We start from the raw sequence: 16,010 nt of genomic DNA, 5'->3' as shown, positions 1-16,010 counted from the left end.
ATGTTGCCCTCACAGTGTCAGCTCTTCTTGCAACTATATTTTGTGCATGTCTAGCCATACCTGCCTCTGTTTTGCTGCAGTGATTTTGATGCAAACTGTGTCAAGCCACTGATCGCAAAACAGCCAAGCAACTTTGCTTAGCCTTTCAGAGCATCCTGAAAACTAGTATGTTACCAACACCAATGCTGGTACCATCAAGCAGTATGATCTCTTATGGATAGTCTCTTGAGACGCCTACGCTCACCCTCTATGTATGTGAGGCGTGATTGCCACAGTGGACAATACTCAAGCTCACAGCCACAGTGGACAATACTCAAGGCATATTGCCTGTGCCCTTCTGTGTCACGCACATTCATGCCATCAAGATTTCTCTTCAAAAAGCTCAGATGTCCTCCACGTGAGAGGCAGCCGCTACACCTGTCCTTACTCCCAAAAATGTTTCAATGGCACTGCTGAACAATACTCGAATTTAGCAAGCAGGCTTCTCCACATAACGATGTGACTGCAGCAGGGACTAAGTGAAAAGCCAGCTGGCAAACAGGATCATCACAGGCTACACACCTGGATCACAAGTGCAGTCAAGAAGACATGACTGTTCTGGGGAAATTTTTTTTTTTTTAATTAGTTACCTGCATAGTAGGGCATTACAGCAGGGAGGTTACAGACTTTACTAAATACATGAACAAATTATTACAATGCGTGGAAGAAAGCATCATTTTCTGTGATGTATACAATGCACGATGGCAAACTGTTCCAATCTCGAACAGTTCTAACAAAAAAGGAATAGCGGAAGACTCCACCCCTACAAGAAAATTCCCTGACCTTCAAACAGTGGTCCAGTCGCTTAGATATGTAGTGTGGTGCCTGGATATATTGTTCGCGGTTTATGCCTGTTTTAGAATAATAAATATCGTGGAAAAATTTTAATCTGACATGCCTTCTACGATCCTTCAGCTCTTGCCGTTTAAGTTTATGTTTGCTTTCTGTCATGCTAAGCTGCCGGCTATAGTTACCAAGAACAAATCTAACTGCCCTATTCTGGATTGTTTCTAATTTATTTATAAGCTCAGATGTGTGCGGGTCCCAACAAGCACATCCATATTCAAGTATTGAACATACATGACTGAAATACAGCTGCGTTTTTAAGTTACTCGGTAAATGACTAAAATTTTGCCGCAAGAATTGCCCAAAGATGAAAAAAGCAGCAGCTTTACAACATTTTCAAGCAATGCTCTTGCATTGTACAAAATGTCTGCTGCTGAGAAGAGAGGATGAAAGCAATGCCATCTTTTTTTTTTAAATGTCTCAAATTTATCACAAACATAAAACATGTCATTCTACTTTGCACAATTATCAAAAAAAAAAAAAAAACTAAAGGCACCGTGCCCATTTTAGTTTCACTCATGTAAAAGGCATTAACAAAATTTGCGCAAAACCAATTTCATTCACATACAGTGCACATTTTCGAGTAAAGGTACACAAAAATTGAAAATCTGGGGACATACTTTATAACAATCCATTTTTTTTTCTTTTAGGGGCGAAGCTCCTTAGGGTGTGGGTCTGTCCCTCCTCTGTAGTATGTAGTAGCAGTAGTAGTAGTAGTCGTCGTCGTCGTCGTCGTCGTAGTAGGTAGCCACGTCTACTTTTATGAAAAAAAAAAAAATTCCGAAAGTTGTGTCCGTAGCGCGGAATCGAACCAGGGACCCCTCGCTTCCAAACGCGCGGCGCTAGCCACTATGCCACGAAGCGCACATGGACACACGCACCACGATGACAATAAATACCCAACATTAACGAAAGACTGCGCGTTTCTAACGCGTTTGTGCTAGCGCGTTACGGCCCGTGTAAGAAGCTGGTGTAAGACGCTGTGGCCTCTCCGCCTTACCCCCGTATTCATAAACGCTCCTCGACTTGAACTTGACTTGCCACCGCCTTGAGCAGCGCGTTCGAAACGCGTTGAAGGCGGTGGCAAGTCAAGTTCAAGTCGAGGAGCGTTTATGAATACAGGGGTTATACTCTCTCAGCAGTCATGTGATGGCGTCGGCAAACACGGTGCACGTTCCGGCATGTGTAAACGGCTGTGTAAGATGCTGTGGCCTCTCCCCCTTACTAGAGAGTACTGCACGTTTCTAACGCGTTTGTGCTAGCGTCCCCTTAAGCGGGAGATGGTGCAATTATAATGAAGGGCGCTGTTATAAAATAGGAATGACGTCACATATGGCGCGTGTCATTGGTGGAAGTCAATCGTTCGATTTAGTGCGGCGAGACTGGGCGAATTACACGGAAGATTCACGGTTCACCGATGATTCCCTCCGGAGCTTCGCCCACTCATCATCATTCACCCCGTGGATATGCGGTGTTTTTTCTTAGCAGCATCCTTAAGTCTTCCTCTAGCAGTACAGGAAAATCGTAACTGGAATTCCAAGCAGATTTTGGGGATGGATATCTCAAATGTGATACTTGTCTTTGAATTTCTGTTAAACAGGCATGATTTCACTATTCATCAGTGTCAATTTCACAATTGCTACATGTGCTTTGAAGTGAATAAAAGTCAATTAAAGCATCTTTGTCATTTTCCCTGGATATTTTCGATGTCAGAGCAGGCAATTTTCACTTCTTCCAGAAATAAACTGACTTTGGAAAAGTGCAGTCACAGGCGATTTTTCTTTCTTTTTTTTATCAGTTTGAACCCATTAACAGGTGTAACAGACCTGACCTGGTCTGAAGATATTAGAAGTCAATGCCAGTTTCTGCTTTATAATATAAGTGCATTCAGCACCCCCTTTGTCTTGTCTGCGCCGTTTCATAATATTGTGTGTTTTTTAAATGGTTTTCCAGGGTCTACAGGTGACTCTTCTTTAATGCTGTTTAGTAAATGCTACCCACTTTGAAGACGTATTTGGCATGCAGCAGTAGAGAAAGACTACCTGCATAAAACCAGTTTGACAGCTGAAGGAATGGGCTATCAGCGTGACAAGCAAAAAAGGGCACAGCACTGGTTGCTTTTTGCCGTATTGCATGTTGAAGCGAATATTAAACATTCAGTTACTAGTTAGGTGTAATGTGTCTTCTTCCAGTCTGTCCAGGTCAGTCTTATTTCTGTTGGAAACCTTTTTATGCACTGTGCATCCAACGAGCGCGGGCATATTCTCGTTAACAGAAATAAAGCAGAGCAGTTAAACCATTCGTATAATTTTGTTTAACAATTGGTTTCCGGTCAGCAGGTTTCCCTTTGGTCTGCCGGTGGTGAGGTGCGCGCTTCAATATGGTCAAGCAAGCGATGCTGCTGGCTCCACTTACGACTGCTTGGGCCGTTCGGCCGTCTTGCGGCGTTGCAGCTCAGCGACGTAGGCGGCCATGCGCTCATTCGAGGTGAGCAGCGACTTGGCTGCTTCGAGGCTCTGAGGCCGGTGCTGACACACGGCAAGCAGCTTGGTTGTGCCCTCGCGCATCTTAATCTCCAGGTCGATCTTCTGCTCAAGGTCATACTCCTGCACAAAGACAGACGATGGCGTCTTTTACACACAGCACAACGAAAACGCACCACACGGCAGATCCGCTGCGCTCTTGTCACGCACCAGCCCACTCTGATAATAAACAATGCTTAAGGATCTGAGAAAATATTGAATTTCCGAGCAGTTTGTGAACGTGAAAAAAAAAAAAAAGGCTGCAAATTCGAACATCAGATTGCGTGCCACCTAACTGCGGAAATAGCTCTCTCTTATATCCTGCGGTGCACAAACTTTTGGCGATGACTGTACCTCTTCAGATCATGCAAGTCGAAGTGGCCACAAAAGGAGCTCCGCAGAAGGCGCGAAATTAAGACGAAGCTTTACCCCAGGAGTTCCTATCTAAATACATGCAGTGGCAGAACAAAGAAATCACTTTGCTCGGCATCCACAGCGCTGCACCGAACTTGATAAGGTTTGTTGCACATAAAAGAAAACGTTGAAAATCAACCTGACTGTAGGGCACATATATTTTAAGGGCGTCAACTATTGTTATTATAAACATTGTTGAAAACCACCCGATCAAAACAAAATTAAAATAACAATGAACTGGGGTATCAAAGTTAACAACTGTGTAACTCTATCGGCATCAAAAAATTATATAGTTCTGTAATCTGCACTTATTGCACTACTGCACTACTGTAAGAGTCCATCTAGTCGACTGTCCATTTCGGCCGCTGCTGATTGGCTGGAGCTGTACGAGAAGAGGACTGTTTTTTGTTTTTTTTCCAGGGGCTTTAGAAGAGGACAGGCTGGGCCTGTCAATTCTTTCCACTTTGTTGTTTCCAACAAAATTTTAGCTTCCAACCTCATTTTGTTGGAAACTTCTTCAGCGTTTCTGTTCCGATACATTCATAATTAAATATGGCCCACAGAGCACTTATTTCGCATTCTGAGGCGGCAGTGTCGACACTCAGACGAACACCTCATGTGACGTAGCTGATTCCGTAGAGAACAATACTATAGAAGCTTGGTGCAGCGGATAACAAATGAGCTCCAGACCTACGTCTCTGCTGCACTCCAGCTCTTGGCTGACAATAACAAGTATGGCGTCGCCTTTTCCCACCCTTATCAATATAATTTATAAGCTCCTCAGTTCGCCCGATATCCCGATATGAACGGTGTTACTTTCATGTATCAAATAATGTAAACTAACCTTTATTTACCAAACGGACTCCACGCAGGCTTTACGCTTTACATTGTTTGGAAACGAGAACTATTCGATTCGATATTCGAAGGTCGCTATCCTCATATATTCGTTTTCGACACAATAACGAAATTTTAATATTCGGCCACTTCTATGCAAACCTTATCTTTGCACACCAATGCTTTTTTTCATCTTACTATCAGCGTCACTTTCAATGGAGTGAGGACATGCGAGCAAGGAACTCAATGGCTCTCCTATGTCCTAAGAACGTCCCAAGGCATGAGAATATGGCAAGATTAAGTCGTTTTGAGTATCTGTTTAGACTCACAAAACGAAGGGCATCCTAGGCCGGTATTTTGTAGCGATGCCTTATGACTTATTCTATACTAGTCTTACATCCACCGCTCACGGCCGGCTGATCCCGTTGATAACGCGAGCGGACCGTCGCTCTGACCACTCACAAAGCGCCATAAGCGCGAAAAGGCATTAGCACCAGAAAGGCATCGCTACAAAATACCGGCCCTTATGAAGTGTACAGGGTCGTCCACTCTTAGTACGAACACGGCGCAGCGTGGCCGCGCCCCGCGGATCGCCAGCGCACACCGCGCGGCCGCGCATCGAAGCTAAGCGGCGCAAGCGCACAGGGGCTTGGAGGTGGGGCTTCGTGTCATCTGCTAAAGTGCACGAGCGCGCTGTGCTTTAGCAGACAACTGACGGCACAAACACGGCTCGCTCGCGCGCTTTACCAGACGACACGAAGCCCCGCCTCCAAAAGGAATGGTCAGAGAGCGCCCGCAATGACACAATCTGGCACGCTGAACCAAGCTATGTCTATCATAAGCGATCTTGTAAATTCGTGCGAGTCAAGGCGCAGTATAGAAACCGCACGTCATATAGAGCAGTGTGCTCGGTATCATATAGTCGTCTTCGAGGCATGCGTCGACGTCCCGCAAGGGTAACACTCCGCCTTGTCGATTACTAAAGGAAAAATAACGGTATGCACTAACAAAAAGATGGGTAAATACAGACAAGATGAAGTAATAAAAACGGGTCACCATACCCCCATACATGCTATCCCTTTCAACCCAGAACACAGAAAGTGCTACTTATATCGAAAGGAATGATTCCTCTTCAGCATCGGTTCCCCGAGGTTGCGATCAGTCAGGAAACAGAGGAACGCCGCTTGTCTTAAGTCGGCTCGCTCGAAAATTCGTCGGCAGCCGGACCCATGGCCATCGCGAGACACGCGCAGCCGTTCATTCGGGCCCTGCCTGCATGATGCTGCGCCGAGGCGGCCCCGCAGAACCGTGATGCGGCGGCCTGCGCTGGCCGCTTTGTTGCTGTGTCTGCTGGTGCGCGCGCAAGATAAGCCGCCCGAGAAGGCGCCAGATGCTGGAGGAGGTGAGGGCGCCGCCAAGACCACAGCGGCACCCGCTGGCGGCGATGGCGGTGGTGGTGGCGGGAGCTTCGCGCTGCAGCCTTCGGGCGTCACGGTGCCCGTGTGGAGTGACATCGGTCGCTCGCTGCTCACCATGTTCGCCGGCGACCCCGGAGACGGGATCAAGTTCGCCAAAGAAGCACTCGACGCGCCCGGATTGGGCGGCCTCTGGGCCGCGCTGTCATCCCAGCAGAGCATGATGGGCATCTTTGTGTGGATCAGCTGGTTCTTCTTCCTGGCCGTGACCGCCGGAGGTCTGGGAATCGTGGGGGCGCGCTTCGCCAAGAAGTGCGGCGGCGAGCGCCTGCAGATCATAACACCAGAGTACGACGACTACTACCAGTACTACTGCATGGCGGTCTCGCTGACCGGTGTGGCGCTCATCATCACCGCCGTGGCGCTCTTTCTCAACAAGTCGGACATGGGCTCCGCCGTGAGCGATGGCTACGAACACTATGCTTCCGCTGTCACCGCCCTGAAGGGCATTTCGGTTGGTGGCGGCGATGACAAGGGCAAGGACAAGGACAAGGACAAGAAGCCAGAAGCAACTCCGCCGGGCAGGCTCCGGCACATCGTGGACACGCTCAACACGCGGTTTCGCGATGACTTCGGAGAGTTTGTCAAGAGGCGCGTGGCCATGGACTCTGGCTTACCATCGCGCAGCGTGCTTTCCGAGTGCAGACACGACGCGCGCTCTTTGGTACGTTCGCTATCGTCCGAAGGACAGCGCAACCTGGCTGCGCTGTTCAGCGCTGTGGGCCGTCGCTGTGGCCAGCTGGAACGCTCGCGCCAGGTCGCCTACGGCAACCTGGCCCGCGCAGTCGAGGACGCCACGGTGGCGGAGCGTAAGCAACTCCTACGAAAGGTGCGGGAAGCACTGGAGCGAGCAGAGGAGCGAGTGCGCATGATGGCGCAAAGCGGGGGAGGCGTGGATACGCCCATCAACAAGCTGGCGAGCTACGAGAGCGACGGCGGTGCGGTGAGCTGGATCAGCTTCCTCACGGGGCTGCCCATGCTACTGGTGGTGGTGATCACACTGGTAGCGCCCATCGTGGCCATCGCCGGGATGGGTATCGCAGCACAAGACCACGACCTACGGCCCACTGTACGCTCTGTCCAGTCGAACACGGGCGGCCTTATGCTCGTGTACAGCGCCGCTGCCGGTCTGGTCTCCCTCATGATCTCATCATATATCGCCACCCAGCTGTACCTGGTGGCCGGCGCCGCAGAGGTGTACGTCTGCGAGCCATTCCACTCGAAGAACTTTAAGGTGTTGGACCAGATGGCGTACGCGCTGTGGACCGCTGACCAGCGGAGTGGCGGATGGGCCGGCTTCATCCCCAGCGAGATCTTGACCAAGTGCCAGCGAGGCGGCTCGGTATCCGATCTACAGGCGCCCGAGTGGGCCGGCGCGGGCAAAGGCGGCGGGGGCAACGAGACAAAGAAGGAAGCCCCCGCCGCCGAAAAGAAGGATACCCCCGAGAAGCCACCACAAGTGCTCCGGCTCAGCGCCGACCTGCTACGCAACGCGAGCGCCGTGCGCGACTCGGGTGCCGCAGTGCGCGCGCTCGTGGACGCACTCGGCCACCTGCCCAGGCAGCGGCCGCTGCGCGACGCCGCCGACCAGCTGACGCGCAAGTGGCGGCCCCTCGTACAGGGCAACATGAGCGGGGTGGACCCGCTGACCGCCTCGGTGGGCCGCTACTACAGCGAGTACATGAGCGACGCCGAGAAGAGGCTGCGCTGGGCAAGCGCCGAGCTTGCCGAGCAGGGCGGCGGCGGCGGCTGCGAACCGGCCTTCCAGACACTGAACGCGGCGCTGCTCCTCTTCTGCGACACCTTCGTGGCAGGCGCCGAGGGCTACTGGCTCGCGCACGTGCTCGCCTTCGTGCTCCTGCTGTGCTTTGGTCCGATTTGCCTGGGCATGGCTAACCACTTCCTCGTCATGGAGAACTACGTCTATCACGGCTTCGACGACAAAAAGGTCAAGCGACGCGAAGAGCGTGAGCGGCTGGGCCTCGTAAAGAAGAAGAAGAAGAAAAAGAAGAAGAAAAAAGAAGAGGATGAGGACGACTCCTCAGTGAGCGACGACTCCTCAGTCAGTGAAGATGACAGCTCAGAGTCCAGCTGAGGTCCTGCGCCCCATCACTCATCTCACAGCGGTGTGCCTCGGCGCATGCACTTGTTAACCCCGTCCGGTTTTTCCCTGCACGCTTCGCCCAAGCTTCATCAGCAACCAGCGCAGAATTGCACGCCTTGTACCAAGGCGCGCGACTCGGTTTCGCGCAGGATGCGCTACCACCGTCTCCGCGGAGAGAACAGTGTCTTCGGTGACCATGAGCAGATAAAAGCATCAGGCTGCATGCGGGCCATCTACCTATTGGCTACGCTAAGGAGCCTGGATCTACGCGTGTCGCAGCGTCAGAGCTCGTCTGTGCGCAAGCTGCTCACAATTGATGCGCAAAACATGCGTGTGACTTAAGTTACCACAGGGGTTTACTGTACCTTGTATCGGTACCCAGTTGCACTAAAAAGCTGCAGCATTTTGCAGACCCGCTCGTAGCCTTCCTCGCTGAATGCGCCACCGTGCATGAGGTTCAGCACGAGTCATCGAAATAGTACGCGTTAGCATCATTGCGAATATCTGAGCTAAACGAAAGTGAGCATGGCATGCCATAACGGCCTACACCGCGGCGGGTCGAACATTTTCGAACCACCGCGGTGGCAGATGGCGTTGTGCTGCTAAGCACAAGAACGCAGGTTGGATTTCCAGCAGCATTCCGAGGCGGGCTTTGCGTTAAAGAATGGTCAACAGTGATCCGGAGCCCTCTCGGTGTACCTCACATGTACTGTGCTGTCACGGGACGTTAAACTCCACACTTATCGAACATCAGGTAGGGCGAATCAGCTGGAAATAGTAGTAGATGGTGGGTGAAAGAAATTCGCATTCGTTCATAGGCGCGTCATACGTCATCCTTTAGCTAGAGAGTTTCAAAATTCATGCTGTCTGCTGTTCGAGGTTGCGCGCATCGTGGCTGCACACATCGAGGCTGCACACACTGCGCTAACAAAAAGCGTGACATTACCACTCTGCAATTTGTTGCGCAGCTACCACGCATTGCAAGTTGACACCGCATGCCAGCCAACAGCGCCTCCGAACACCGCGCATCATGAACGATGCACGGCTGGGGTTCCCGAGAGGCGCGCTGCGATGCCTCACTGTAGCCCGCAAGCGCCCCGCTATGGCGACAGAGTTGCCATCAGCCTCTCCCCTGCTCTTGTCGGCGCCGGAGCAGCTTCGCCAGGCGCGACGTGCCAAAACGCAGGAAGTGCTCCGGCAGTGCAAGGCGGTGGCAGTTGCTTATCAGCCGCGCCCGCAATAGACTGCTTCGGAAAAGTCGCAGCCGCTTTCGTTTCCGTGCGACTCCCCGACATGGCCCAGTTTGCGCAACAGTTGAACGCAGACGCTTCCGACACGCGACGTCGTTTAACACGCACAGAGGTTTCGGCCCCGGCCGGCTCCAGCGCTATTTGTCGACGGGACGTATCAACAGCCGCTTCCACTCGGCGGACGAGACGCTTTCGAAATCGCGCGCCCAGTAGTGCCTTGCACGGCCATAAATGCAACCAATGACCGTTATAACGTGAGAGTAGGGATACAATATTCGGTTTAACAGCGCTCAAAAGGCGTCAACATTTCCCTCTGCACAGTTGCGGATTTGACTGATTATTTACCGTTCCAACACACGAGATGAGAGACGCCGTATAGTGGAGGGCTGCATATTAGCTTTCTTCTTCTTTCTGGGGTTTTACGTGCCAAAACCAGTTCTGATTATGAGGCACAACGTAGTGAAGGGCTCCGGATTAATTTTGACCACCTGGGGTTCTTTAACGTGCACTACAACGCAAGCACACGGGCGTTTTTGCATTTCGCCTTCATCGAAATGCAGCCGCCGCGGCCGGGATTCGATCCCGCGACCTCGTGCTGCAGCGCAACGCCCTTAGCTGACTGAGCCATCGCGGCGGGTTGCATATTAGCTTTAACCACCAGGGGTTCTTAAATTCTGCGCCCATCACGATGCGGCCGGAAATCGAACGCCGGCCTCGCACTTAGCAGCAGAACGCCGTAAGCCGCCGCGCGGGTAGTTTTTGAAGCGCAAGATGCATGGCGGGAATGGGGCGAAGTTTGAAGCGACAAGAATGTGTCGGAAGTCGGTTACTTCGGCTCTCGTGTACCATTAGTTTGAGTGAATTACTGCTTTTTGCGTCCCATGTGAAGACTGCTGCCAACTCAACAAGAATTTTCATCACGTTATTGTATCATCACCATTTACAGCATCGAAACACGTAGTTTTCCTATCTATATATATGGCGAGGTAGTCCTCTGTTTTGCTTTTGTAAACAGCTAAAGAATAATATTTTCTAGGACAAACACACTTTTGTACTCTGTTCATCTGGTACTTACCCCTCCAAAAAGACAAGCTGCAACACAGACCAACAAGCACACTTAAATTTTGATGTAGAAGGTCTCTTACAGCGCCAGAACATTCCGCAGGAGTGACATTAAAGTAAGGATAAGCGCAGGGTGACAATGGATACCAAGAGAAGGGAAGCGCAGTCGGGGACGGCAGAAAACCAGGTGGGATGATGAAGTTAGGAAATTCGCAGGCGCAAGTTGGAATACGCTATCGCAAGACAGGGGTAATTGGAGATCGCAGGGAGAGGCCTGCATAAATATAGGCTGATGATGATGATGAAGCGCAGTTTCCCAGAATGGCTCGGCGGCGACGCCACACAGTGCGACGAGGCATGAACGCGTGCTAATAGCGGTGCGCGACTTGGCTGTCGCGAGGACAGAATAGCCGGTCGCGGCAAGGCATGGGGCACGCCATCCTGTCGCCGGGAATGAATACGACCCACTTCGTCAGCCGCCGTGAACGCACGTCGGAAATGCAACACTGCGCTAGAAGACGGTGATTCAACAGGTGCGGCTGATTCAGTCTGTAAAGCAGGTTGTGGGCTCAATAGGAGTGGACACCACTTGAGGGTCGTATAGCAGCACCAAGAGAGGAGAAGCGCTTAAATAGAACGTTAGAACTGCACGCTGCGTGAGCAAAACTGCCACCGACGAAGGGAAGGCGTACGAGCACTGACGTTGACGCCGCTTGCACCCTGAAGGGACAACGAAGGAAGCGCGTTTATAGCAGCCTATACAGGAGTACGCAACACTCTCGAGGACTCTTAATGAGGGCATTCTGTAGTCCCATCGCCGGCCGCTTGACCCGCCATCGCAGCGGGTAAGGCATGTATATAGGCAACGTACTACACGCTGTCACTAAAGCCCGTCCATGCACGAAGCTCGTTGTCGAATGGTCCTTTTACACGTTTCTGCAATCTGCTGTAAGAGTTCGCAATTGTGTACCACACAAACCATTCAGCGATACGCCGCGCGCAAATAAATGAAGTGCCCTGCAACGAACTGCGACCTCGGGCAATAATCGACCGGCCTTTTATACTGCAAACAGCTGGTTATGAGGTAGTGAAAAATAAAGAAAGAAAGCTTCGCGTCGGCTCTCGCTATATCTGTGCAGTATGCCGCCGTCATCGCACCGGAGGAATTAGCCGAAGCCGAAAAGGCAGAAGCCCAGGAGCGGAGGATTCGAAAACGTCATGGGCGAATGACTGAAGCTCGAAAGGACGCGGACCGGGAAATAGCCGCAAGACAACGCCTGAACTGCATGTTTGCAGCAAATGAATAAAATGAATCGGAATCACCGGACTCTGCCAGTCTATTTTTTTTTTTTTTTGGTCGTTGTGCCCTGCGCGAACGAAATGCTAAAAATAAATTACTTCCTTGCGATTAGCGATTGACGAACATCAAGATAATATATGTCAATCCACCAAAGATATTCAGTTCAGGTTTTAATTTGGACGTAAAAAACAAACAAAAGAAAACTGACAGTTAACCCCACACGAAGGACAATTAAGAGTCCTGCTCAAACAGCTCGAAACGCCGCAGTATAGTCGCTGGCGACATCCCCAGCTTACAAACTGCCAGCGCCAACGCAGGCGGCTCTCATCAAGACGAGCCGCAGCCGCGAACAGGACGATAGCGCTTCCGGTCGCGAACCGTGGGAAGGGCGGCGGCCGTTCTTCAATAACGCGCGGTGCGCGCCCCGCCAAAGCTGTGCGCCAGAGCCCGGCTCGTTCCAACTCGCGCGCGGTTCTCGCACCAACACCGAGCATCCGTACCTCTCTGCTTCTAGTGCTTCAGAGCGGAAAAGAAAGCAAACACGGCGAGGCTCTATTGGCAACCAACCGAGCACGGCAGCTCGTTTTCGACCGCTGCTGCGACTCGCACCAGAAAGCGACAGCGGCCACAGCCTGACGACGCAATAGCACCAGAGCTAGAGTTAATGGGATATGCTCCGTAAGGGGAGCATGTGCAGTAACTCTACACAGGACGAAATTATAGGCCATCTGTGGCCCATCACCAACGCAGCGCGCACAGCCAAGCATCTTGCTACACAATATAGTATATAGTATATTCTCGATAAAACCGCGTAGGCGACGTTCTGCGAAGAGTTCCTTTTCCGCGTCACGGTTCTATACGGCGCGCCGATAAGGAACAAGAGATTTGAGTCTGAGGCCGGTAATTTCTCTTGTTTCTGTGCTGAAATAACACCTCATGATGAGAATGCTTGAGCAATATAATTCTGTAGCAAATATCATTGATTGAGGTTTTGACGTATTTTTACAGTAATATCGATTTTCGAACACAAATAAGCACGCACACGCGCACAGACAAGCGTCTCGTTGGCTGCCACGATAATTCAGCGCACAGCCACCCGCCCCATTCGTTCCCCCACACTTAATGACACTATAGCTTCGTGTTGTGGAGTGTCATGCGTCTTTTCAGAACAACCAAAGAAACATAAGTTTGCACAAACTCTTGCAACAGCGTCCTTATACGGCAAAGGCTGGAGGTGTCTGCGACTCGTGTCACAATGATGTTTAGTAGGCTTTTAAGATCACTGTTAACCGAATAGCTAAATTTACTTCCCCTACAGCCATTCAGTCAAGAGTAAGTTGAGTGCACTTGGTGACGGCGAGCAGCGGGCGCGATTACTTCAACCGCAACGCGCTGAATACGAACGCCAAAAGCGCAATCATAGTCATGTTCTTGCGTGAAACTTGTCAATTCAGATGTTTGCTGGTATACAGTTGCACCGAGCATGAATATCTTCGTTGCCCTGTTCTCGATTCGTAGTTGGTTTCTTTCCAAGAGTATAAATAAATAACCGTCGTTCCCTTTCGCACTCGTGTCCACATACGACAGCCCAGCGTTGTTTCGCCCAAATGCAGGGCAAACTTTCCATGTTAAAAAAAAAAGAAAAGAAACCAGTAACAGCGAAGGCTCGCGCAACGTCACCCGCAGTGAACTCACAGCTGCGCGCGGCCTCATCACTGTTGAGCCGAAGTCGGGCTCTGCATGGGGACTGCCCCAGACAAAGAAGAGTCGGGTGGCCCGAGCTCATGAAACGGTGTGCGAGGGCTACACGCTGAACCATGGTCACAGAGCTATCGTGCAGGACCCTTTGACACCACCTCTGATTGCGCAGTGAACGCTGGGCACTCGTTACCCTCGCCTTTTAGCCCGCTTCTCCCCCAGTTAGCAAACCATGTGCAACCCGGTTAACCACCTTGCCTTTTCCTTTCTCTAGCTCGAGTTTGCCGTACGAAATTACTTTTGCTAATGCAAAGAAGTCTTAAGCTTACAACAGATTTTTTTTTTGCTTGCGCTCAATATACAGAATAACTTCAAGTAATTTCTGGGACAACACGCCTATGGCGACGACGACGCGAGTACAGCTGCAAAGGCGCCTGCAAAGGCTCTCGATGTAAAAAAACTAATTCATTTAGTGCACACATTGCAATACACGAACCGAAGCCAGTGATTTCACAAGGCGCATTTACTTGAGGATGAAACGAATTTTCAATCTAGCACCAGTTTTGAATTAAGCATTTCTCGAAACTGAGTTAAGCATACTTCTAAATTCGTTCCAAGTGAATATGACTTTCAAAGCCAACGGCTACAATGCGTGAAAATTGCAATATGTGCCGTAAGTGCGTGCGTGCGTGTGTGTCCGTGTGTGCCCGTGTGTGCGTGCGTGTGTGTGTGTGTGTGTGTGTGTGTGTGTGTGTGTGTGCGTGTGCGTGTGCGTGTGCGTGTGTGTGTGTGTGTGTGTGTGTGTGTGTGTTAGCGCGCGTGAACCGGAGTGAGTTCAAGGGTCCCAACAAGACGAATTTTGGCGGCGTACCGCACGTGCAAGGTACAGCTGACAACAGACAGGATACCGAATATCTCGCAGTAATACTTAGCGCAGTGACCACCAGCAATAAATACACCTGTTTTTCCCTCGATTATTTCAAGGTAGGGCCGTTAAAAACAACCATTTCTTTTTTTCGACACTCCAAAAGTAAATTTGGCCACAACGCACGGTTGCCTTCACTGGCCATGATGCTGTTGATGAGACTCGAAATAGCTGAAAGCAGCAGTACAAAATTTGCATGATGCAATAACCTGCTGAGCATCAAACGTTTCTCCCTCCTGGACATGCGTAACGACCTGCAGAACAAGGAAATTCATTTAACCAATCAGGGAACGACCATTAAATCATCCTCGCAATGTCATGAAATGCTGTTGAAATTGTGCGACTGGCTCGGGCTTTCGGCACGACATCGCGCAGCACCAATTATTACTGTCGGAAGTTGCAACAGTTCTTCAAAAATCCAGCCACCCACCTGCAGCGGCATCATAGCATGTTCTGTTATGTGGCGTAACTTCGCAAATAAGTGATGACCACAGCGACCGCGAGGTCGGTACCGTTCATTTTAATGTCTGTTCCAAAAAGAAACGAAGCGGAAGGTACCGCTATGCACATTTACCGAAAAAGAAAAAAAAAAGAGTTGATGATAAAGATGAAACTCGGCTGCCTAGTATTAGCTGAAGCACCTCGTTAGAATTTATTTATTTATCAAGTACAGCCGGCCTACATTACAGACCTTAGGCAGGAGTGGTTAATCAAAAAAAGAATAAAAGCGAGTATGATCCATAAGACATACATCAATGAAAGAAGCGGCTCCAAATGCCTACACAATGCGCTTCACAATTATCTGGCAGCGGAATTACTACTGGAGCGAGCCAACAAAAAGTGCTATCGCACGAATGCAATACTTCCATGCGCGACGCACAGCCTGCTAACGCGGCCGAGTTGCCTCGGATCAAGACCAAACAGGGCTTTCACCGCGCTACAGTGCCCTGTAACCGCGCCCATCCAAAAGCAGGATAGGTGAGGCTGCAAGAAATAACAGGGAGACAACTGTAGTTAAGCTGCTCAGACTGTATTAGACAATGCATTTTGTTTCGGTTTGGCCGTCTTTTCAAGCCATATAGTTTTGTATGAAATATGCTACGTTTCAAATCCCAAGCTTTCCAAACTATATTTTATCTTGGGCAACGGGCCATAGTTTAAGGCTTCGATCAATTACTCCACTTCATAAGCAAAAACAACATAATTACATCACACTGTCTATTTCGATAGTCCTATGTGCATTACAACACGTCTCAGATCATTGTCACTTTGGGCGAGTGCGTTCAGCGAACTCACTTGGCTGCGATGAAGTGTGTAGGCTCGATATCCCCAGGGATTTAAAAGTAATACTTAATGCAGAGTCGCAAAAATTGTAATGGCGCGTTGCTGGCGCGTTCATACGATTCCAGCCAATCTTCAACGTCTTTCTCATCGGTGCCGCTGAAGATGTCAGGATAATTCCAGGTTGGGGGAAACCGCAACACCTCCACCAGAATCTGATGCGAACACAGGACAAGAGAGCAGCGGGCAGCGTTCGCAGC

General features: G+C 50.4%; 1 protein-coding gene across 4 annotated transcripts in view; it reads right to left on the bottom strand.

Moving 5' to 3' along the window:
• Positions 1 to 16,010, bottom strand: part of LOC119457730 (rhotekin-2-like) — a 163,970-nt gene that overhangs the window by 27,034 nt on the left and 120,926 nt on the right. For 3 of the 4 annotated variants that reach the window (XM_037719397.2, XM_037719389.2, XM_037719382.2), the window contains exon 2: positions 3,301 to 3,491. In XM_037719397.2, the coding sequence (XP_037575325.1) occupies positions 3,301 to 3,452 (152 nt within the window). In that variant the 5' untranslated portion in view covers positions 3,453 to 3,491. Of the gene's footprint in view, positions 1 to 3,300; positions 3,492 to 4,665; positions 5,167 to 16,010 lie in introns of those variants that run through there. The other variant, XM_049665177.1, reaches the window with a different exon arrangement.

This window comes from Dermacentor silvarum, chromosome 1, assembly GCF_013339745.2.
Source record: "Dermacentor silvarum isolate Dsil-2018 chromosome 1, BIME_Dsil_1.4, whole genome shotgun sequence".
NCBI lineage: Eukaryota > Metazoa > Arthropoda > Arachnida > Ixodida > Ixodidae > Dermacentor > Dermacentor silvarum.
The sequence above is the reverse complement of the archived record's forward strand: the minus strand, read 5'-3'. Positions and strand labels throughout refer to the sequence as shown.